The sequence below is a fragment of the Caretta caretta genome, chromosome 22 (genome assembly GCF_965140235.1).
Source record: "Caretta caretta isolate rCarCar2 chromosome 22, rCarCar1.hap1, whole genome shotgun sequence".
NCBI lineage: Eukaryota > Metazoa > Chordata > Testudines > Cheloniidae > Caretta > Caretta caretta.
This window is the reverse complement of record NC_134227.1, coordinates 18,490,917-18,515,681: the sequence shown is the minus strand read 5'-3', so window position 1 is coordinate 18,515,681 and position 24,765 is coordinate 18,490,917. Positions and strand designations below refer to the sequence as shown.

General features: G+C 44.9%; 1 protein-coding gene across 7 annotated transcripts in view; it reads left to right on the top strand.

Moving 5' to 3' along the window:
- ALG9 (ALG9 alpha-1,2-mannosyltransferase) overlaps positions 1 to 24,765 on the top strand; it is a 139,390-nt gene that overhangs the window by 19,594 nt on the left and 95,031 nt on the right. For 6 of the 7 annotated variants that reach the window (XR_012665781.1, XR_007353550.2, XR_007353549.2 and 3 more), the window contains exons 9-14: positions 882 to 1,004; positions 4,539 to 4,693; positions 7,417 to 7,546; positions 8,914 to 9,061; positions 11,389 to 11,518; positions 20,565 to 20,695. Coding sequence is in view for 4 of the 7 variants with exons in the window: in XM_048827485.2 (XP_048683442.2) it covers positions 882 to 1,004; positions 4,539 to 4,693; positions 7,417 to 7,546; positions 8,914 to 9,061; positions 11,389 to 11,518; positions 20,565 to 20,695 (817 nt within the window). In the remaining 3 variants the exon portion in view is untranslated. The remainder of the gene's footprint in view (positions 1 to 881; positions 1,005 to 4,538; positions 4,694 to 7,416; positions 7,547 to 8,913; positions 9,062 to 11,388; positions 11,519 to 20,564; positions 20,696 to 24,765) is intronic. The other variant, XM_048827487.2, reaches the window with a different exon arrangement.

Below are 24,765 nucleotides of genomic sequence, written 5' to 3'. Positions count from 1 at the left end.
TTTACAGCAGGTGTCCTGGGTGGATAAAGTGTGAATGCAAGCTCTTTTCTCTTGTTTGTTTGTAAGAAGTTTTATAGCTCTGGCAGCCTGTGAGACAGCATCGCTCCAGACAGTAACAGTATCTTAACATCCAGGGCTTCTGTAGCTGCCTCTCGCTTGAGAAGCTTCTCTGCTGCAGTGGGTGCTGGTCTGGAGAAGCAGAATCTCTTGACATTGTCAGTTCTAGATGCCACTTTCTCATCGCATAGGTTTTCAGAGTGGGATGATGGCTGTCCTGTGTCGTCGCAGCAGTGCTGTGCCTTTGCATTTTGAGAGGTGCCCATTCTTTTGGGGCTGATAGTTAGAATGTCCCATGGATTCATGAACAGCAGGCAGTGGGTATAACATTGAGGATTAACTGTTATTAAGAGGAAAGGAAGAGACAATATGTTGTGTGTATGTTTTTGGTTAATCCCCAAAGGCAAAAACAATGAAGTTACTTGTATGGAGATAGCGATGTAATACTTGGCACTCTAGCACCTTCAAATCACGATTGACTAATCCTCCTGGCATCGTTATCCCCATTTTATAGCTGTGGAAAGAAAGGTGGAAGTGACTGAGAAAGTCACACAGTAAATCAGTGGCAAACCCAGGATGAGAACCCAGGAGCTGCTCAAATTGGATTCATGCTCATTCCCTAGACCACACTGCTTCTCCTACTGTAAGATGCTCCTCACCCCGTTCTTCGGTTTCAGCTCCATGGGGTATAGAGAGAATCAATGTCTGAAGCTGCTGATCACTAATCATGGTTGGGCAGAGAGAGAATGGGGGTGCCATAACATGCAGTCCTTTTAGGCACTCATGCTAATTACCTTTTGTTTCTCTCCCCTCCTCCCCCACAGGTACCGAGCCCTGGTCCTTCTATTTTATTAATGGTTTCCTGAACTTCAATGTGGCTTTTGCCTTGGCCCTGCTTGCCCTGCCGCTGACCTCCCTCATGGAGTGTCTGCTACAGAAATTTCACGGTGAGTGCGGCAGTCTTTGAGAGCTGAGCTCCAACAGCCCATGTCTCCCAGATCCTTGAAAATAGGAGAGAGCTTATTTGCTGTATATGCAGCTTTTCTTTCTTGGAAGCAAAATCAGGGTCAGGGAACGCCTTACACAGCCTGGTTCCAGGAGCTCATTATTTGCACTGTGCTGTTTACCCTACAATGAGTGCAGGCTGGGGACAGAGGCAGCAAATTACACCTGAACTCACAGTAGCATCTGGCCAGGGATGGAACACTATTGTGACTCTCTTTAAGGATGATCCTTTCATTCCCTGTGCCTCCCTCTCCTCTGAAGAGCATTGTGCTGTCAAGGCTGAAGTACACCGAGTAAGTATGACAAATTGTACAGCCGCACGCTCTTCAGCCACAGATGCAAATGCTATAGAAATAACCCTGACAGAAATTTAGGGGAAAAAAAATACTCGTAGTTATTTCCATCTTATCTTCGATTGGAAGTGTCAGCCCTCAGTTCTCTACACTTTTCTACTGTTGTTTTAAATGCGACTGCCAAGACATTTCAGAAGAGAGCTTTGAGAGAACAGAGTTGGGGGGTTTTTTTGATCTAGTTTGGATTTTTCAGGTTATTTCTTCATAAACCATTCTAACCCCTACGAGCCACCCATTTCCCTTGATGCTGCCCATATAGAGCATGATCTTGCAAGAAGTTGAGTAGTGAGCACTTGAGTGAATTGTTGAAGGCATTCTGCACCTTGCAGGATCGAGCCCACGTAGGGCAGATTTGTGAAAGGCTTCTCCCTAAATTAGGAAGTCTCTTGTACTTTAATGTACCATTCACAGCTGTGCCTTTGAAATGATAGTTAAGTTTTTTCCTTGAAATAATTGAATGTTTACCTTCATAAGGGAGCAAATGAGGTTTAAATTCTCAGTCCTATTACATATCTCTGCTCTAAGGGATAGTAGCAGTGGACATACAGTTTTATTGTAGCCCAAAATATGGCACGTCCAGTGGTGCTGCTGCTGCTACAAAATTATAGAATTAAATCCCATTTTGGTAGATTTTAGCTTCATAGGTGTTCAGGCCAGAAGGGACCATTATGATAGTCTAGGCGGATGTCTGACTTTCAGAGGGATCACTTAGTCCTTCATAAATTACACTGTGAAAAAGCAAAACATTGTCCAGTTCATATTGGGTTTCTCTTAATTCAAAGGATGTCAGTTTAACTCATGCAGTTTGGCAGGATGCTCTTCTAAAATACCAGGGTGGCGGGGGAGTGGAAGAAGAAAAAACCCAGTGGTTGCATCTTCCCCTGGCTGCTGCTAACACATTTTCCCCAAGGATGGACACATGCTGAATTTTAGGGGCAGATAGCAGCATCATGATCAGCATCTCCTGTTAAGATTCTGATTATGTATGAAGAAAAGGAGGACTTGTGGCACCTTAGAGACTTAACAAGTTTCTTTGAGCATAAGCTTTCGTGAGCTACAGCTCACTTCATCGGATGCATGCAGTGGAAAATACAGTGGGGAGATTTTATATACACAGAGAACATGAAACAATGGGTGTTACCATACACACTGTAACAAGAGTGATAAGGTAAGGTGAGCTATTACTAGCAAGGGGGAGGGGAGGACCTTTTGTAGTGATAATCAAGGTGGGCCATTTCCAGCAGTTGACAAGAACGTGTGAGGAACAGTAGGGGCGGGGAAATAAACATGGGGAAATAGATTTACTTTGTGAAATGACACATCCACTCCCAGTCTTTATTCAAGCCTAAGTTAATTGTATCCAGTTTGCAAATTAATTCCAATTCAGCAGTCTCTCGTTGGAGTCTTTTTGAAGTTTTTTTTGTTGAAGAATTGCAACTTTTAGGTCTGTAACCGAGTGACCAAAGAAATTGAAGTGTTCTCCGACTGGTTTTTGAATGTTATAATTCTTGACGTCTGATTTGTGTCCATTTATTCTTTTACGTAGAGACTGTCCAGTTTGACCCATGTACATGGCAGAGGGGCATTGCTGGCACATGATGGCATGTATCACATTGGTAGATGTGCAGGTGAATGAGCCTCTGATAGTGTGGCTGATGTGATTAAGCCCTATGATGGTGTCCCCTGAATAGATACGTGGACACGTTTGGCAATGGGCTTTGTTGCAAGGATAGGTTCCTGGGTTAGTGTTTTTGTTGTGTGGTGTGTGGTTGCTGGTGAGTATTTGCTTCAGATTGGGGGGCCGTCTGTAAGCAAGGACTGGCCTTTCTCCCAAGATCTGTGAGAGTGATGGGTCGTCCTTCAGGATAGGTTGTAGATCCTTGATGATGCGTTGGAGAGGTTTTAATTGGGGGCTGAAGGTGATGGCTAGTGGTGTTCTGTTATTTTCTTTGTTGGGCCTGTCCTGTAGTAGGTGACTTCTGGGTACTCTTCTGGCTCTGTCAATCTGTTTCTTCACTTCAGCAGGTGGGTATTGTAGTAGTAAGAACGCTTGATAGAGATCTTGTAGGTGTTTGTCTCTGTCTGAGGGGTTGGAGCAAATGCGGTTGTATCGTAGAGCTTATGTTCAAATAAATTGGTTAGTCTCTAAGGTGCCACAAGTACTCCTTTTCTTTTTGTGGATACAGACTAACAGGGCTGCTACTCTGAAACCTGTGATTATGTATGGAATTCTGTTAAGAAACGGCATTTTAATGTATCTTCCTGAAAGCGTACACTAGAGGGTGCTGCTTGTGTCTGTTCCTTGAATGTGGCTGACATACTGTCAGAAACCAGTAAAAACTCAGTTGGAAATTCTATAAATGCAGGTTTCCTGCTGCTCACCTAACACTTGTGTACCTAACAGCAGGAACCATTCTTCTGGGTGCTTTCTTCTTATTGTTTGTGAAATGCCTCTATGCTTATTTGTTTAACACTGCAGCTTTTAGAAGGGTAGGGAGACAGGATTTAAAGTTGCATTGAGCAACCTTGTCAGACAGACTAAAATTCAGGGTAATTGTTGTTGTTTTTGAATGAATTTCTTTTTGCTTTACACAAAAAAAAGTTACTTGAGAGATCTTACATGCATTGTTTTTTGCAATGAAGCAACAAGGGTTTTGGAAATGCCAGTACCTAAACAACCACTTCAGTTATTAGGAATATAAGCTTCATTGGACTCTCTCTCTAATCCCTGGATGCGCTAGTATAGTACAACGAAGCAAACAGCAGGAATTTTTGATTTCCTGCTCAGAAGCTTCAGGTCATGATGGATTTAGTCTCTTCTTCCTGGGATTGGGTATAGGCTCATTATCCAGATCCTGCTTCTCCTTCTTTTGGGTTCTGGTTTCCCTGCATTCTGGGACCTTTAGGGCATCTGAAGCCTACAGAAATCCACTAAGCAAGCTTTCACTCCTGACTGATTTCTTGCTGTTTTGGCTGTGATATGGAGAGTGGAAGTGCTGCTTGGGATTGAATAGTGAAACGTTCCATTTGAGAGAGAGAGAGAGAATGAAAATTAAGGGAAAGCCCTTGTCTTTATTTTACTAGTCTCATGAGCCTTGATTGACTGATTTATGTTTCTTTCAGTCCAGAATCTGGGTCGCCCATATTGGCTTACGCTGGCTCCTATGTACATCTGGATCCTGATTTTCTTCAGTCAACCCCACAAAGAGGAGAGGTTTCTGTTTCCCATATATCCTCTTATCTGTCTCTGTGGAGCTGTGGCGCTCTCTGCCCTACAGGTGGGTTTCAGTGGGAAGTGCTGTGTGTTATAACCTGGTACCTAAAGGGGGTTTAATTACCTGTTTACTTCTATATCATTGCTCCCGAAGGCTTGGGAACATCTGCTGCTGCAACATAATCTGCAGTAATCTGCCTAGTTCTGCAGTGTACATAGTGTAACTCCAAGAGCATGATGTGCAGTCAGCTGTATCTGATTGTTAGCTAGTGGGGTTTGAGTTTTCGGAATGTGGCACATAGATTGATCATAAGGCCCTGGGATTGAAAAAACACAACCATTCTAAAGTTAAAATGTGTACGTGTTTGCTGCTTTTACAAAGTAGTTTGCTAAACATAATCCTCCAGTTCTGGTTGATGGAGAACTTGTGCAGAATCATTCGATCCCCATCAAGCAGTGATGCAGCAGCAAAATTGGGGAGATTTCCCTCCCCAAATGGCATAAATATATGAATAGAATGTGCTAATGATGTAAAAATCTTGGATTAGCCTGAACTGTAGGCTAAGGATGTTGAGTGTTACCACCAAATATTAATATGCATGACATTTCTTGGGTGTTCTGCTTTAGCACTGAAACAGCTCAACTGCCCTTCATTAGAAATTCTCTCACATGGTGTGAGAACAACCTTGGCCCAATCTGGAATAGTCACTGGCCCAAATGTTCTGAAAGATTCATTATTTGATGCAATCTCAGACAAGCATCCAATGTGATTGCATTATAAAGCCATGAAATTTGACCTTTGTGGCTGGGCTATTCAGAAGTCCTTGTTGAACTCCAAGATTTTCACCATTCCCTTATTTAAAAGGAAAGTGGTATTGTTTAGGCATTAGGAAACTGCTATTTTTAAAGAGCTAAAAAAGTGTTTTTAATGTAGATTAAAACACTTTGTAGAGTAAAGTGTTCCAGATCAGTAGAAGCTTTCACAGAGCTGAAATTATTTATTTCTTACCCATGAAAAATACATATGAATGAACATAAGAACAGCCATACTGGGTCAGACCAAAGGTCCATCTAGCCCAGTATCTTGTCTTCTGACAGTGGCCAATGCCGGGTGCCCCAGAGAGAATGAACAGAACAGGTAATCATCAAGTGAACCATCCTCTATCGCCCATTCCCAGCTTCTGGCAGACAGAGGCTAGGGACACCATCCCTGCCCACCCTGGCTAATAGCCATTGATGGACCTATCCTCCATGAATTTACCTAGTTATTTTTTGCAGTCACTCGTCTTTATAGGAGACTCTTCCAGCTGCTCCCCTTGGCTCTGCCATTATCTCCTATCCTGGGTATACAATACCTCTTGCTGTTTCAGTCCCAGGCCCCACTCCCATTACTGCCAACACCCTTGAAACCATGTCTCCAGCACCTTCAGCTATTGCGGTGCTGGCCTCTTACCCAGCGCTGCCGATTCCCTGTAACCCCGACCTGTAGCATCCCTTGCTATTGCAGTCCCTGGCCCCTTATCCAGCCCTGCCAATGTCCCACAATCCTGACCTACAGCAGTCCTCGCTATTGCCATTTTTCCCACACGCAAGCTCTGCTAATGTGCAATTCTTGAGCTGCCTGCTCCCAGGATCAAGCCATGTAATACTAGCAGTTCTTTAGCAATTCTCAGCCAGGGCTATGTGCAGTAAGAAGGCCCCTGAGAATGCGGTGGTTTGGGACACCTGCCAAACATGGCTGCCAGATACTCTGGTGTGTATCTCTGTTCTACATATTTTAACACCACTTGATTTACTTCCAGTATGTAGGAGCCATCTGAGAATTTAAACTGCTTCCCTGCTAACCATACAAGCTTGACCATGAAATAACAATCCCACGGCTGCTATGAGACGAAAGCAAATGATGCAAGAGGAGTAGAGACCATTTTAGGACAGGAAGTGAATAATCCCTTCTGTGGGGGAGGGGCAGAACCTGAGTGTGTTACACACTGTTTCTTTTGGGCCTGCCCCAAAAAACCTGTCAGGTCATCTATAGAAGAGCAGAAAAGCCCTTAGAGGGATTAAAAAAGAAAAGAAAAAGTAGGCAGGACTGTATTTAAACACTGCTGCAAATGCGCTGGTCCCGCACATCCCTGCACCTTATTTCAGGCTATGGCTTGGTGTTCAGGCGGGTGCCCAGGTATTGTGTGACAGCAACCTGGAAATGGAACTTCTTTAAAGAGGGAGCCCATCCAGATGGAGAAAGGAGAGACCCCGGGTCTAGGAGAAAGCCTGGTGAGAGGCACCTGCAGAGAGCAGTCGTAGAAATCTCAGCCGGGACAGGTTTTGGGGAATTGCCAGGCAGGAGGCCTGGTTTGGAGAGGGCTGTGATGCCCGGTAAGGAAGAACTCCTGGGAAAGAGGGTTGAAAAGTGTTTGTGATGAGTTCAGTTGAACAGTTCTTGAAATAAACCAAATTCCCAAGAAGGGGATGTGATTGAACCAAGTGAACCTCTACGCATTTTTTTTTTTGAGGAGCCAAGTTGGGGAAACTGAGGCCGCAGACATATGCACTGACTGTGGAAGCTGCGTCTGTTACAGAGGATTTTTTAGAAAATGGGCTTCTAAAAAATTAGTTTCCAAAGAATTCAAGTTGAGAGTGTCCCTTTAACTTCACCACATCTTGCATTCTGTTTGGAACCCCTTGATCTCCCCATTGTAGGTGGTGCTCTCCTCAGGGGTACTGGGATGGATCTCTGTTCAGCGGCATCATAGGTTTAATGCCTTTAATATCTTTTTGTCCCTTCAGAAATGTTACCACTTCGCATTCCAGCGTTACCGCCTGGAGCACTACACAGTCTCCTCCAACTGGCTGGCTCTGGGGACAGTTTTTCTCTTTGGGCTCTTGTCGCTCTCGCGCTCTGTGGCTTTATTCAAAGGTTGGTGTTTTGGGATGGTCCAGTTCTTGAACCCAGACAGTTTCAAGACAGTCCAGAGGGGACTTCCCGTTGAGAGACAAACCCTGATTCTGCAAAGACTTAGGGCTTGTTCTGCGCATAAAAGTTGTCCTACTTTAACCATACAATACGGTAATAGGTGCAAAAACCCTCCACCTCAGGGGATAAGATGTACCAGTATTAGGCACCTTTATTCCAGTGTAACTGTTCCCTCACTGGGGCTTGTACGGGTAAAAAAGAATCACACCCTAACCAACATAGTTATACCAGTATCATATCTGTGTGTAGACCAGTGCTTACATATGTACTTATCCTTACACGTGTGGGGCCATACTCAGGAGAGCACTTCAGCATGTAAAGCTTGTACTTAAGTATGTGATTAAATGCTTTCCTGAATGGAGATGGATTTAAGCATGTGCTTAATGTTAAGTATGCGTGAATGTGCTCTCTGGCATGGGGCCAGGAGTGGTCCCATTAACTTCAATGGAGCTTCTCACCTAAATAAAGTAAAGCCTGGGCATATTTATTTGCAGGATTGAAGCCAATATACAGTAGTGACAGGAGAGTGGTAATAAAAGTGCCGTGTTATAGCAAGGTACTGAAATGGGATTTGGATCCTAACTACATTTAAGTGTAGATTATTTTATTTATTTATGAAGCTATCCATTAAGAAGGCCCTGAAAGCACTTGAGGTTTTGTATGAATATGATGAAGTGAGCTGTAGCTCACGAAAGCTCATGCTCAAATAAATTCGTTAGTCTCTAAGGTGCCACAAGTACTCCTTTTCTATTTATCTATAGTGTTATTTTTATATTTATTTATTTTACTACATGCCCATCCTTTGCTCTGGGTGAACATGCAATATTTCAGTTACAGTCATCTAGCAATCACTCTATGTTCATTAAGCCAAGGGTAGCAAACCTTGGCTTGTGATTGATATGAACTTTTATTACTTCAGCAAAGCCCTTGTGGAATCTCCCTTTTTATGTTCTTAGCTAAGTTAAACTCCTTGAACAGTGGAAACGTGTGGCATGGGGAAAGGCCTAAAATAAAATCCTCGTGTTATTAAATAACAAGGGCAGGAATGTTCATGATTTTGGCAGCTTTTTGTGGACAATGTGGTAGATGTTGAAGCAGGTCTTGCTGTAATATCGCAGGTGGGTTGGCGTTAGTCTTAATGGCACATGATGCCATTGGGATGGGTGCTCTCTAGATACCAGAGATAGGTAGCTGGGCATGTACTCCAAACGCTCATGGCATTTTGATGGGAGGCTTAAATATAAACAAGTCAAGCTGTGAGAATACCACCTGCCTTTTCACTCTTTGTTTCCAATCTTCCTCCTCTTTAGGGTACCATGGACCTCTCGACCTGTATCCAGAATTTCATAGGATTGCCACTGATCCAACTATTCACACAGTGCCAGAAGGGAGGCCGGTTAATGTCTGTGTGGGGAAGGAGTGGTACCGATTTCCAAGCAGCTTTCTCCTGCCAGATAAGTAAGTTGCTCATCATAAAGGACCCGATTCAGCAAGATACATAAGCAGCTGCCCGGCTTGAAACTCGTGCCACTGATGTCAACTTGTGTGCCTGAAGTTAAGCCCCTTGCTGAACTGGGGCCAAAGTGAAAGCAAGATGTGCATATCATGGCGATTAATTTCAGAAACAAAGCCTGCCCTTCCGAGTGACGCTACGTGACAGGCAGATTTATCAGCCCTACCCAACTGGTGGCTCCTCTCCCCAGGTCTTTTAGCTACTAAGTCCCTTCTGTGCAAATTCTCTATCTTGGTTTGTTTGTCCGTGTCTGCTTGGCTGCGTTTAGGGGCAAGGCTGTTGGTGACCCGCCTGTTGTGTTCAAGGTTCCCGAGAAACATAGGAACTCAGGTTAGACTGCAGACTGCATTCCTTTAAACTTTATGGAGACCCACCGGCAACAATTATCATACTGAAATAACATTTCAAGGCCACAGGGTACATGTACAATCTTAATTTGTTATCCAAAGCATCAAATGTAGTTAATGCACAAGTTCAGGACGGCATGGAAATAGCATAAAATCATTAGTTTTAAGAATATGCTTCTCAGGATGCAGTTTGTAGGATAGTTTTGACAAGAATTCATCTCACAAGCTGTCCATAATGCCAAGCCCTCAGACTTGTGTCACGTGTACCAGCGATCTTGGAAAGAGTGACTAACCTGTTTGCTTTTCAGATTTTCAAAATACTTTAAATTAATTAATTCTTTGAGCCATGTGCATGGATGGTAACAATTGAGATTCTTACAGGGGTCTTGTCAAGACTGTTTTCATCATTCTGAAATGATGTACTTTCACTTACTGTAGTTCACAGCCATTCTGTTTGAAGCTGAATTATGTTTTTTTTAAAGTGGTCTTCCAGCCCCCAGCACACGGGTTTGTTATTGTAGGGTTGCTTATGAGCAATGGGCAGCTGTTGCTCTCTTAAGAAGCAAGGCCTTTGCTTTGGAAAAATCTTTGGGCATCTGTAATGGGAGGAGGGGATTTTTTCCTATTATGATGGGTCTCTGAGTAAGGAATGGGCAGGATTATATATGCTACTTAAAAGGAGGTCAGGAAGATCCAGTTAATTTCATTTCCTGACACTGGCAGTTGGCTTTCTGCATCCATCTTAGGGGTATATCTTTAAAACAGCATAGGGTGTTAGCCACCAGAACCCTGTATACTGCTTTGGGGTTGTGTCCCAAAAATCCCAGCTACTCTTTCCAAGCAATTTTAGCTAATGGCCCTTAATTTTAGGTGGAAAGGTTAAAAAACCGCAGCAACAACAACCCAGCCCTCCCTCCCTCCCCACAACCTGTAGAACTGCAAGATAGTACAGTCTGTTTACAAAGATGGTGTTCATGGGCAAATGTCCCAATGCTTTGCCGGGCTTGCAGACAGCAGTTGGTGATTCCCCAGTGAAGCAGTTGTAGTAGATGAGTACTAGGATTAGTTCTTGAAGGCCTGAAATACAAGCTATTCGGGCACAAGTGGCTGCAGAAGCCTGCATTCCTTAAAACCATTGGAGTGTTTATTTAGGAGCAAGCTGAACAAAGCTGTTCCTTTCACCAGCTGAAGTGCCTTGCTCCTGGCTGGCCTGGGTTCTGGTCTAGCAGATGTGGCCAACATTATTTGATTTGCAAATATTAAACAAAGTTCAAAAGTTAAATGTGGATGGAAAAGGCCTGATGCCAATTTCAGTCCATTGTTTCTGAATGTAGTTTAGCTCCCTGACTGTAAGCCTCCAGACTCCTTGAGTGGTCACCGCAATCAAAATGCATGTCCCCGACATACTGTTCTGGCTCATGCCCGCCATGTCTGGTAACTGGTTTTATCATTAAGGAAGCTTGCCAGGATTAATGGAGAAGAGAAGGCTGGACATAGGATGTGGGTGGGCTTGTGTTCCCCTTTGTGCCTTGTGTATCTTTCGTGAGCTACAGTAATATATGGGGGTTTCTCTTGTTTCCACTGATGGCTCAGCTATGGTTCACTTGTTCCTTAAGTCTGAGTGCATCTTGTAAGTGAAATTTACAAGAATGAGGGTATATTCTCTTTGTTTTCCCATTGACCTCAGTGGTTCTTACCCATGTGCTTAAGTCCTTTTGCGAACGGGGTCATCTTGTCTAGGTGCAACTGAATTTGGTGGGTTGGGGGCTGCTTCTGTGCATACATCTAACCCTTGCTGCTTTTCTAGCAGGACTGTTTACTCTTTATACTGGAAAGCCTCTAGTTATGCTTTGTTTTCTCGTTACAAAATTCTGGTGGCTTCCACAGTTTCATTTCAGGTTTTCCCCTCTCTCTGTTTCCTGCAGTTGGCAGCTCCAGTTCATCCCATCAGAGTTCAGGGGCCAGTTACCGAAACCATTTGCCAAGGGACCAGTGGCCACACGGATTATTCCTGCAGACATGAATGACCAAAACAGGGAAGAGCCAACCAGATATGTAAGGGCTACCCACTTGTCGTCTTTTTCTTTCTTCATCGTTATTAGTAGTACTGTAGTTGCCCAGGAATCCTCATCATGGGCCAGGACCCCATTGTGCTGGGGCTGTATAAACCCCAAAACTGTTTGCAGTGGCATTTGGCTGTGTCCCAAAACAAAATCTGTTTGTTTAGATGTCTGTATTTTACTTGTAAATCATCTCTGTATTTGTCACTGAGCAGTGAGTGGGTGACATTTTCCTTTGCACTTTGGGACCTTTCTTTTAAAACTAAGTAAATAAAATTGCCCAAGAGAAGAAACAGAAGAAATAGGAGTTTAGTCCAGAGCTTCACCTGAAACAGTTGGGACCCTTGCACCGCTGATTTCAAAAGGAATCTGTTAAGATACACCATACTGATGTAGGTTATTAGTTCCTTTTCCAGGTTGTCTCATGTTACATAACCAAAAATACCACTTGCCCCCTGACCAGTTGTAGAATTCTTTAGCAGATTAAGTCAAAGTACAGAAGCAATTTTCTGAGGACCCAGCCTGTTCCCCCTTTTTTTCCCCTCAAGGCTTCTTTAGAGGCACAGCTTAGAGTGTTTAAGTGACCTAGATAAAGGTACTAGCTGTCTCTGTCTTAGGGTTCCATAGTATCTGAGCGATAATCTGCATGTTTTGTTTGCAGTTATGTTTTGCTTCAGGCTGGAGATGTTAGTTGGTTGTGTGTTTGCAAGCAGCTGGCAGTAGTGATCATATATATTGGTGCCGTTGGGAGGCTGCTCAGCTGACCTTTTTATCTCCTTTGGGTTGAACTGTTGTCTAGAAAGGAGTACCAAGCTAAATATGTTTTTTATTCTTTTTTTCTGAGATCACTATAATTCTGAGCCTAGATAAATACAGTTATGTCTCACCTAACCATTATGAGTGGGAATGCCTGGAGTATTGCATTAGAAATGTTGGCCCATCCATCTGTCCCTCCTATCTGTCCCTCATTACCGAAGTATATGAGTACCTCATGATTGTTAATGTATTTATCCTCACAACACCCCTGCGAGATAGGGAAATGGCACTTGCCTTATTTTACAAACAAGGAGCTGAGGCACAGAGAGGCTAAATGACTTGTTCAAAGTCTGTGGCAGTGTCAAGCATTGAACCTGGGTTGCAGGTGACTGCTCTAACCATGGAGCCATCCCTCCTCTTGTCAAAAGGGGTGAATGAGATGAACTGCCAAGAAGCAGATGATGCCTTTCCTCCTCCATTCTCAGCACTCTGAAGGGTGCCCTCTGTGCTGTCCATGACTCTGTGGGAAGCACTCAGATAAGCAGACTGGATGTAAACCACATACTGCTGTTGAAGTCAATGACACCTGCTCATTTACACCAGCTGAGGATCTTGGCTCACTGTGGCAGTATGACAGAGTCTGCAGATTTGATCTCCAGAGCAGGGTTGAATCTGATACGACAATATTAGAGGAAATTGTACAGGTAACAAAGCGAGAATCAATCTGCAGGATTCAGGCTCTGTTGTTTTAAGATCTATTACATGGTTATTGGAAATGGGAAGGAGGCGGATTCCCACCTGAGAGGAGCTGTCTACTGCAATGCATTTAATTTACAAAATCTTTAACTCTGGCATATTTTTAGCGCAGACAGCTGGCTGGTGCACAGCCTGTGACTAATGAAACAAAACACATTTTTGTTTCATGGTTGTCTCTTCATGTCACCCTACAATTTTGTTATTTCTGATGCAAGGAAGAAGGACTGGGATATGTTTATTCAATGCAGCCACTTTGAGAAATACAGAAATTAGCTACTTGATGTAAATTTTAAGTGGGATTTTAAAACTAACCTTTGATTCTGAGCTGCTAATAATACCAGGAGAACTGAGATGTCTCTAGAACTAAATGAGCTGCCAGTAGCGGTGGCATGCCCGGATTCCAAAGACAGACAGTCAGCAAGCATTGGAAAGAGCAGCCAGAATTGTGCATGGCAAGTAAATCTAAGAGATATGAGCCTATTGATATATTATAGGAGAGAGCGTATATCTCATGAAGCGCTTATCCACGCTACGGACAAGACAAAGTTGAGTAGCACTTACTCATGCAAGTTGTCCTGTTGGATCCTAAATGCATTTCTCTATGAAACTGTGTTAAGGTGGCGCTGATCGGTACCATCTGTTACAGGGAGGTGTTGGCAGGTACCATAGACCAGACTTAAAAGCTGAACTTTTGTTTGAAGGTCCTAACCTTGGAGAAGACTTCTTTATATTTTGTTTTTACTTTCCCCACCCAGTGCCTAGCCGTCTTTTGAAAATGGTCAAGGACCCAAAGGCTAAGCTAGCCTCATGTTCGAGTTGTTGACTTGAGCTTTTTGGATAGGGTTTTCTGGGTTCTGCAGGATGCATTTTAACTCAGCTCTGCCTATGGTAGAGCAAGCAAGCTCCTGTATTGCACTGTGTGGTTAGATCATCATCCGCTCTGTTCCATCCATTAGCCAGCAAGGGCCGTGCCGTTGGAGCATTATTACAAAAGGGTCATGTCTTCCACCTGTTTAGCATGCTTTGTCTCCTGCTGCACTCAGGAAGTGGTCAAACCCAGTTCTTTTGCATCACTTTACAGAGCAGCTGCACCAGATTAAAAAAGATGGGGGGGGGGAAGGAGGAGGGGGTGGTTGTACATTTAAAATTGCCCCTGGCTCTATTCACTGAGAGTGAAATTCTTCCCTGTGGAAAGGGCCTGTTTAAGGCCTATGCACCACTTAAGTTCCATTTAAGCCCCCAGAATAGGGTGCGTAGGCCCTGTGGTGTCTCTCTGCCCACAGGTGAATTTCACACTTCACTTCAGCTTAATCTATAAGAGTAAGGTAAAAGCTACTCGGGAAATATATTGTGTGTCAGAGAAATCTTTTGCATTGGAAGCTTCAGTCCTATTGAGGGAGCATCCAGGAAAAGAGGGGGGTGTTAGAGCTTGGTATTTTCGGATGGTTTGCGGCAGTTTGTTTCTCTCAAAGGGACTCTGTATAGCTTTAAAAACAAAACATCTAACAAACAAAAATCTCTATGGGCCTAGAATTCTTCCCTCTGACAATGCAAGAAGTTGATTCAATATTCTTCTTAGCTGAGTTTCCTGCAGTGTAATTTCAGTTGGTGTGCAAGTGCGATGCCACTGAGCCATCTGGTCTCCTCTTAATTAAATTGTTTTCAACATAAATTTACCGCAAACCCCAGTGTTTCTCTAGAAAAGTGACTCTAAAACATTCAAAAAAAGAAAAGGAGTACTTGTGGTACTCCTTTTCTTTTTGCGAATACAGACTAACACGGCTGCTACTCTGAAATAAAACATTCAAGAAAGTTTGCAAGACACACTTGTGACTCAGCACACTGCAGAAAGGCCAGAAAGGGATAGGGTCAGGGACTAAAACTGAAAAAGAAACCCAGCCTTCCAAGGCAGCACATTCCTGCTCTCTGCTGCTTCTAACAAAGTTTATTCAGGAAGGTTAATTTCTGGGGAGCTGCTGTTGAAAACATAGCCTAGCTCATCTTGCCTTTGATTTGATTAATTAAAAATCTATTTACACTTCCCTGTTCATCACTTAACCTCCTTAATAAGACAAACTCCCATAGTGACTGGTGGTATTTGCGCCTTTCCTGAAACAGCTGATGATTCTTATGTCATTTGGTCTTTTCTGTTTCCTTGAGCTGACAAGACTCTTGCACTCCTTTAGTTTGGTTCATTCTTGAGCAGTGATAGTTCAGATTGTGTTCAGCTGCCTTTAACTGGAAGAGAAATGGTCACTAAAGAGATGTCACCCAGTGACACCCTTACAGGCCTCCCTCTATACGGTGGCAGGAACTGAGATTGAAACCCAGATCCACCAGAATTTTGTGATTATTGCCCCTGACTCCTATTAAGGTCCCTGCTCAGCAAGGGATGTCCTTTAAACATTGATCTCGCTGAGCCCCTCCAGGCTGTTGTACTTCTTCATCTCATCCTTTCCTTCTCCAACTTTTTCAAATAGACTGAATCCTCCTTCAGAGAAATGCCTCCTTCTGCTGACTGACTCCTTGATCTTTCCCTTCCAGCCCACCCCACCTTGGTGTCTCAGGCAGGTTTCTGCAATAAGCCCCTCTCAGATCACTATGTCTGGATCCCCAGGGGGCCATCATCCATGGATATCTGTGCTTAGGGAATCCTGCTATGGAGTCCTCTCCATGTGCTGTGGGATGGACAGGAGGTTACAGTGTAGAATCTAGGCAGAGCTGCTGGGAGATAAACAGGGAGCTGGATCTTATGCCACCAATTGGGCAATGTTTTTCCTCAGTTGCCAGTAAGAGGTGCCTGGTACCTTTCTGCACTGGATAATAAATCAGAACAGTTGTGGCTTGGATACTGTATTTTGTAAAGGTCTTTATCGAATTGTACAGAAAGATAAACACAGTAGGACTTTGACCCAGCACAAAATGCCCTGAGAAGTCTCTTTGTACTCCATAGTACATTCTTTACATTTCGGTGGTAGGTGCCCTTATTTGTATTGGTGGGAGCAGAGAGCGAGAGAGACTGCTTTATTCTCCTGTTCATCTAGCGGTGGGATTTTGCGCGCAGGCTCAGACACCAGCAAGGCATTCAGGAGGCATCAGCTGCCATTTTCAGTTGCTCGTCAATTTCATTGTTCTGTGCTGATCTAATCGTGCCCAGATTAGATGGAGTGACATAGCAGCCTTTTAATATTTTTATTCCATCAGGTGCATGGATGATGGCAGTAAATCACAACAGAGCTGGTGCTGTTATAGTGAGAGAGTTCACATTTTTACCTGAATACTTTTCTTGTCTTTCCCCTTCCCCTCATGCTTCACCACAGTAGAAATGTCCAGCTGTCTAGTGAGAATGGTCCCATGCACTGTAAATTTTTTTTATTGAGCAGAACAGCATTCTGCCTCTGATTCTACTCAGCTTGAGGAAGTCTCTGGCAATTTAAATATAGTTTATATCTGAATATATAAGCTCCCTGCTGCCTTCTCCCCAATCAAAGCAGCCAAACTACTGCAGAATACTACTACTGATTTTATGTCTAGAGCATTTTTTATCAAGAATCTCAAAGCACTTTATAACTTTTAAATAATGAAGTCTGACAGCCCTTCCAAGAGATAGTTGGGTATTGCTAACTCCATTTGACAGAGGGGAAAACAGGGAGGTTGGATGACATGCCAGAGGTCACAAAGCCAGGAACAGAAGCCAGGAGTCCTGATTTTCAGTCCTCTGCATTAAACACTAGGAGTAGAATTTTCAAAATGGCCTAAGTTCCATTTTCCAAAGTGACTTGAGCAATTGCAAGCCCGAGTCCCATTGCCTTTCAGTGACATTCAGGCTCCTAAGTCACATTTGAGAATGTGACGTAAGTTTTTGGTCCCTTAGGCACTTTTTTGAAAATTCTAGCCTAGATCAACTTCCGTCTCAGAGTTGGAAATAGAACCCATCGGTTCCTATTACTGGTCCCTAGCGCTATCTGCTTGACTGCTCTCCCGTCCCTTTATGTTTAGTTTTCTACACAGTGTAACTAATCTTTGAACTACCTCCTATAGAACATAACTCGTGAGTTAGGGTTATTTATTAAATTTTGTCATAGCGCTAAAGAACTTTCGTAGCTGACAGCTCATGTTTGTGTTAGCCAACCTTTCTCTGCCTGCAGCCTCTAGAGTGTGCCTGTAGGAGATGCCACAAGAGGGAATAGCAGCATGGAAAGACACAGCGGCGTAATGAACAGCACAGCCTGTCCGTATCAGGGAGTGGTCTTCCCAGCAGGAAGGGGATCTTTATATAACCTAGGCCCCCTGAGGACACTGCCTGCAGTTCATTTACCGGGAGGTCACAAATGTAATTCAGTTTTGTTGTGTTGCTTCCTTGTATACAATTTCATAATTCAGCTGAGTGTTGCCAAACTTTTCTGTAAGGGCAAAGCAGCTGCTGGCATCTTTGACTGCTGATAAAAGCATGAATGCAACAATATTGTGTCCATATGATCCTGGAAGTGCAGTATGATGTCCACTCCAGGCAATATGGTGGTGAGGATCAGCAGCGAGGCAGGGTGGTATTATTAATGCATTAACCCCATCAGGTTGTAGCACAGTTATGCCAGGCTGCAAGCATCTTGCCAGAGATACTTATTATTTCCTGTGAATCCACTTAAACTCCAGGCAAATGTGCCAGTGGATTAGCACAAATGTCTGGCTGTTTGAAGTGGTTAACGGATTACTGTGTACATGTGAGATCGATTGGGCAGCCATTGTCTCTGTGCATAAAACCAGATATCTTGCAAATATGATCATAACTGCAACATACATACTTATGGGAGGCCAGACTAGAGAGCATGAAATGGAAATGTCAGCCTGACATTTTGTGCTAGTAAAGAGCCACTGCAAGTGGAAACATAAAAAACCATGAGTCAGGCACCCAGAATCATGAGATTATCTTAAAAATGTGATTTTAAAAAAAATAGTAAATATTGGATTCTTTTTATTTACTTTACGTATATTGGGCCTTTAGAGTACACTCAGGTCATTTCCAAGCTTCTCTTCACAACTGTGAGGCTGAAAACCTTTTTTTTTTTTTTTAAGTGAAGGCTGAGATTCTCACAATCATCTGACTCCGGCATCTGGGGCTTTAATATTGTACCAAATACTGCAGCTCTCACGGTAAAATCATGAGAATTTACAAGACTGGAAATCCCAAGAATCTGAGAGCTGATGCCAAGTTAGAACAGTGAGTGGAGCTGAATAGCAAATAACTCCCAAAATCTAGCCCAGAAAATGCAAAAATATTAAAGTTGAAAAATCAAAAGTTAGGAAATTCCTAGAGTTGAGGTTGCTCCCACTATGCTAGCTAAGCTACAAAGCACATCCTACACATTGCATCCTACATATAAACTATAAACATTAATGTAGTGATTTTTGTGATTAGTGACTTATATTGACTGTGCAGTATAGCTTACTGTTGTGTGAGCATTTGAACTCTAGAATTCCGTTTCTTACACATTGAGGAAGGGGGCAATACACGTTTAAATCAGTAAGCAGTGAGGAGTTGGGTCGTGATGCCAGCCCATGACACGCATCCTTCTGCAGGAGGAGCATCCCATTTGCACAGACAGATTTGAGGCTTTTGCCCTGTTTGTAGGGAAGCAGGGAAAAGCGGCTGCTCAGTTGGGTTTCACCTTGTTTGAGGACCATAGGAGACACAGTGACCATCGCCCACTGACTGTCACAGCTGGGAGGTGGAGTGTGCGATCACTGAGAAATGGCTTTGGAAGAGCCGCCTCAGTGAAAGATCCTCCTGATCTGCCAGAGGTGGGGGTCAGACTCTGACTTACTTTCTCGAGAACAGCAGGGGCAATTACCTGCTGATGAACCTTAGCCTCCTGTAACTGCCAGCCACGGTAGGATTCGAGCATCTCTCAGCCATGAGTGGATTGTATCCTCATGTGAGGTAGGGAGGTGCTGTCCCTGTTTTAGAAAGGGGAAACTGAGGCATAGAGAGAGACAGTGACTTGCATGGGGTCACATGGGGAGTCTTTAACTGAGCTGGGAAATGAACTTGGGTCCCCGGAGTCTCTGAGCCTTAGTCACTAGATTCTTCTCCCTACGCTCTGTCTCCCTTGACCGTTCCATGACCACTTCAACTTCCCTGGGCCTTCCTGCAAACAGCAGAGCTGCCAAAAGCCTCATTCTGCCTCCTTCGAAATCAGCCAGGCCTGCCTCATCACGACCCATCTTCCCCACAGTAATTTCTGAGGTAACTCACCTTTGCCAGTTCAGCAGCACTCGCCCAGCCACCCACAACGGAGTATTTCCAGTTCCCTGGCTCACTAGTCAGGCTGAGCTTGCCAGAGGGGAGAGGCCTAAAGGGCTGATCCTCGCAGTCGCAGTCCAGAGTTCAGTCCCTGCCTGTTTCAACATTTACACAGCTCCACTGGCTTTGGAGGGGGTTCCAGTGAACAGTGAGGTGTGGTGTTTAACAGCCCCCAGAGCAGTTAAGGAAGGGGCTTTGTTCAGATACATTCTGATGGAATCCTTCTCCTGTAAGCCCCTGAGAACAGGCTATGTTTAGTTTGGCTACAGCTGCTGCTTCCTATAGTTTCTGACTCTCTCGTTACCTTTCCCCTAGTGTTTCCTTGTGTAGTTATGACAGCACAACTAATCTGAAAAGGCGACGTGGGTTTGAGGTGGGGTTTTAGACTCTGGGTAATCACATCGCTTGAGCTAGGGCAAGCACCGTGTGTGCCCAGAGACAGCTGGGCTTTCCTAACACCTTGGCTTTGTGTTAGAGTCCTTGTTCCCTTCTGGCTTGTTTTTTGTGTGTGTGCTGGTTGAGAGTGAGTTTGAGGGCGAGAATCTTGTTTCTTGAGAGCCGGCGGATGCAATGTTTTCTGGAGGAAGAGGAGTTGTCGTACGTGTGGCTCTGTGGTGGGTGTTGTGCTCACGTGCAAACTGATCCAAAGCCCATTGAAGCCATTGTGAGGCTTTCCATTGGCTTCAGTGGGTGTTGAATCAAGACTTCGTTGTCCTAACTTACAATCTAAGTTCTTCAGCGCAGGAACTGTTGGTGCAATTGCCAGATCCCGCAAATTTATTGTTTCTATGGCCTCCCGAAAAACACTTCTCTCCCCGTGCACTCATGTGAGCTGTATTTTTGATTGCTCGTGCACTTGTTTGAGCTGCATTGCTGAATGAGTGCTTCACTCTGGGTTATGATAATAAGTGAGCTGAGGGAGGTCATCCTCCTTGAAAAGGCTCACACAGGGTACATATTCTTTGCTCTAGAGAAGCAGCCCCCGGCAGCAGCAGTAATATCTGACATTTCTTCTAGAACCTTTCATCTCAATAGATCCAAAACACTTCACCAAGTTTTATAACTGTGTTTGAAAGAGCATTTACCCCACCACTGAGATGCAGCCAGCTCTGGGGTGAAATGTGGTAGTGATTCAACAGTGCATGAGAATGTTTACACAACAGTTTAGGATAGGAAGTAAAGAATGCTCCTCACTACATAAAGAACAAGGTGTCCTTTCTCCCTACAGATTGACATTTCCAAATGCCATTACCTGGTGGATTTAGATAGCGCAACTGAAACATCCAGGGAGCCGAGATACTCCTCCAACAAAGAAGAATGGGTCAGCATTGCCTACAAACCATTCCTGGATACTTCCAGGTAAGTGTTTTCACAAGTTTGGGAAGGAAGAACAGGGGCAGACAGGTGCATGAGCTAATTCTGTTCGAATTTCTGCATATGAAAGAAGCAATCCATGTACTAGTAGGAGAAATGCAATGGTAGGAGTTACCTTGAAATGACCCTCTTGGGAAAGGCATCTCTCTGCACAGGAGGCAGGCATTTATGTGGGGAGGTCTGCATGGTATTAATACAGCTTTGGTGCTCGTGGCCGATGCTGCTTTACAGGGTGAACCGCCCCAGTGGGTTAAAATCGTTTTAAAAATGAAACCTCAGCAGCCACCTTTGGCTGAAATAAATTTTTCTTTTTTATTTGAACAAGAACTGTGAGAAGGCTGTTGGGAGGAGAAGAAATTAGAGTGAAATCGGCATCCTCCAGGCTACTCTGGGGTGGGATCTGTTTGGTTATATTTGGTTGAAAGTGACGGTGCAATCCCGACAGGGCGGTAGCTTCCTGGTCTAAATGATTCTTGGATGCTTATTTATAAAGATATTGTAAGGCAACTGTCATGCAATGGGAAGAGGGGTTTGCTGGAAAGATCCATTAAAAAGCAGCAACACAGAATCTAGTGCCCTCTTATTTTCTCATGCTGGCCCATGATTCTCTAGTAAGGACAGGTTTGGTGCACAAGACAGATGATCAGCTAAAGTTTTCCAAACGAATGCAGTCGGGTGATGGGAAGCTGCAAGGTTGCGCTTTACCCAATGGATCTGGGTTTTTAATTAAATTAACAAAGTTACAAACAAAAGAATCTTCCACTCAGCCTTAAGCTAGGCATAGCCCCTCTTCCCTGAGGTACCGTCCCTTCTTCTGGGACCATTGCAGGAGATGCTGTCTTCCTGCAGCTTCACTCTGCAGTGCAACTTCTAGTACTGCCCTCACGGGACTTCCTTGCACTGTCTATAGCCCAGGTGCAGCCTCACCACCTTAGCTGGTTCGGCTGGGAGCACCTGCTCTGGCATATGGGACCTGGGCCTATTTTAATCCTGGGAGCCAGCCACCCTGTGACCCCAGGGGACAAGTAACAAACCCGGACGTACGGCATGGCAGCCCAGAGGCTGGGCATTAGATCAGTCAGCTGTTCAGAGTTTTAAACTAGATGGGATGACTGAGCTCTCACCTTGCCCTGGTAGGCTCACTTGGACAGTTTCAGCATTGGTCAGTGGTGTTTGGCAAATGATGCTTTGTGTCCAGCTTGCAGTGAGAGACCGTGCTGTGCTGTTCCCATTGGGTGGGGTGGCATAGTACAGGAATGGTAGCATCGCAGAAACTTGTGACGTTGCCAGAAAAAGGGGGAGACTCATGAAAGCTGTGGAGCATGGTGACCGCTTTAACAATCAATCAGTCAGGTGAAACTGCAGAATAATAAAAAATGGACAGGCCTCTCTTGAGCCAGGTAAAACACCAGTATCTCTTCTCTCTTTGGCACTTAGACACCTGCCTCAGCCTGGACCCTGCACTCCCTGGTAGAGAAGTTACTGAGGTTGTAGAACAAAGGCACAGATTGACTAAGGGCAGGGCAGGGGGGGTAATTGGCTTCCTTCGCCCCATAACAAAGGATTCCATTGCCTTTATGGAGCTCTTTAGACCTGGGAGGGGACTGCTGTGGTTCCAGGGATTCATGCAGCACGTACTGACAGGGGATCAGAAATCAGCCAGTGGGAGTCTTGGCCCCATGTGTGTCTCTGGGCAGCCTCTCTTCTCTTGCGTGCGCTTCTGCTGCATTGAAATTCTCCGTGCTGTTCCCTATCAGCGTCTCACAGCTTGAGCAGAAAGGAGGTGCAGTGCCTTTGTGTGTGCAGAAGGCCAGGTTGCCATAGCAGCAGGTCTGATTTTCATGCCTGCTGTGCACCTTGATGACTCACAAGGTTCAGGATGTGCTGTGCCAGGCTGTCCTCCCACCAATTAAGTGGACTTTAGCGTGTCTGAATCTGTGCAGCTGGAGTGCGTGGTGCAAATAGAGGAGGGAATGTGCAGCAGAGGAGGTCTCGGTCAGCAGGGTCTGAGCGGAGTAGTCAGCGTTCCAGCATCCCCCACCCCCGCGAGCGTGGTGTCCCTTATTGATTGCACTCTTTTCCCAGGAATTTTGAAGTACTTCACTCATTGTTCTGAGCACCATAGAGGCTCCTGATGCAGACCCTACAGCAAAACCCCAAAGACTCAATCTGATGGAAACAGGCTAAACTGTGCCCTGAACCAGGGCCTGCCTGAACAGGGAAATGTTAGACTCCAGTATGGACTCTCCAAAGCTGACTCAAGTGATTGTAGCACAGAGAGATAAACAAGGCTTACTAGCTCTGAATCTGCTCCATTCCCTGGCCAGACCATTATTTACTTGTATCACTTGAGCACCTAGAAGCCCCAGCCAAGATCAGGGCCCTGCTGTGCTGGCCAGGCCCTAGTGTGGTGGCAGGAAAAGGCTTTGCAAATGCCTTTTCTAAAGCTCTTGGTTTTGTCCTGCTGGCTTGTAAAGTTTTTACATCTTAACCTCCCAGTCATAAGCCAATCAGAGAGGAAGAATGGTCCAGGTGCTAGGGCATTGGCTGGAACTTGCGAGAGCAGGGTTCAAATCCCTGCTCTGTCAGAGACTTCTTGTGTGACTTGGGGCAAGTCACTTAGTCTCTGTGCCTCAGTTTCCCATTAGTAGAATGGAGAGAATAGCATTGCCCTGCCTCATAGGGGTGTGGTGAGGATAAATAAGTTACTGATTGAGATGTGCTTAGACGCCAGACATGTTCCTTAGATAGATAGTATTGTTTGGCTCATACTGTAGGCATTCGTTATATCAGTGGAGTGACTGTGAAGCACCATGCTTTTGTTCTTGATTCTCCAGTTAGATACTAGCTCATTTCAGGACTGGAGCTGGGTTGTTACCAGCTGGCTGGTGAGCTAATTGCTAACATAGGCTGCAGATCTATCTGCTGAGGGTTGAATGTCTCCAAGAGATGGAGTCCATTCCACCCTGCAGACCCCAGTGTGGCCCCTGCATTCCGCTGCCGTTTGTGGAGCATCCACTTTGCACTTTACCCTTTGCAAAGAGGGCGCGCTTGGTGGGTCCTACTGCCTGTGACTCTGTGGCAACGTTCCCTGCTGTTTAAGTAGCCTTTCCTTTGCTCGCCCTCTCTGGCCTTGGACATAATATGCCTAGTCTTGCTGATCGCCAAGCATGCTGGGGAACAGATCTGGCCAGTAATGCGAGTGTCTCATCTCGCCCATTCTCTATGCCAGCTGGGAATGTCGCTGTAGGCACCAGAGCAATGCAACAAGGGACTATTCAAGGGATGCAGTTCATGTTTTTTAACCAGTCCTGTGAATTAGTGCCGATGGGAGCGATGTGAGAGATCACAAAGGTCTGCTATCTTGGGTGCCAGCATCCTCCCTGGTGGTGAGAAGCTGTGGCAATTGCTCCTGAAGGCACAGAATTTTCTTGTTTATTTGTTTGAAGTGACAAATCCAATTCGTGCTGTCCCTGCTGCAGTTGAGAGGGTAATTATCTGGACTGGGAACTTCGCCACACAGGAGGAGCAGTGACATGGGCTGTAGGAGCTCCAGCAGGTTAGGTGAATGCCCCCACAGAAAGCTTTAATTGAATCGAATGCAACCTCCCTCCTGCCACTCTGCCCCGAAGGCACTTGGAACTGGTGGAAGGCACAGGCTCCCCAGAGTAGAGACAGTGCAGGCAGCTGGCTGATGAATCTGGTTTGGTGACATGAGCTATGTGTGTGTGCTGTGCTCAGCCTCGTCTTGTCTAGCAGGTCACTAGAGGGTGGTGGTCTCCTGTCCGGCTGGGTTTCAGAGCATCTGGCTATAAAATGGTCGCCTCAAGCAAGACTGTTGACAGTTATGGGCTATTTCCAGAGAGGAGCTGCCTATGTTTCACCTGCAAACTCTACACGTGTAAAATCTTGCACGACTGAGTGCAGCACGGGAAAGTCTGTGCAGAAAAGCCCATGTGCAAATATATGCACAGAGGCCTGTGCATAGGGTCAGAGAAGGTGTTTCAGGATCCTCCTTTATAAACCCAAACTGCTCATTTCCGAGCATTTTCCCT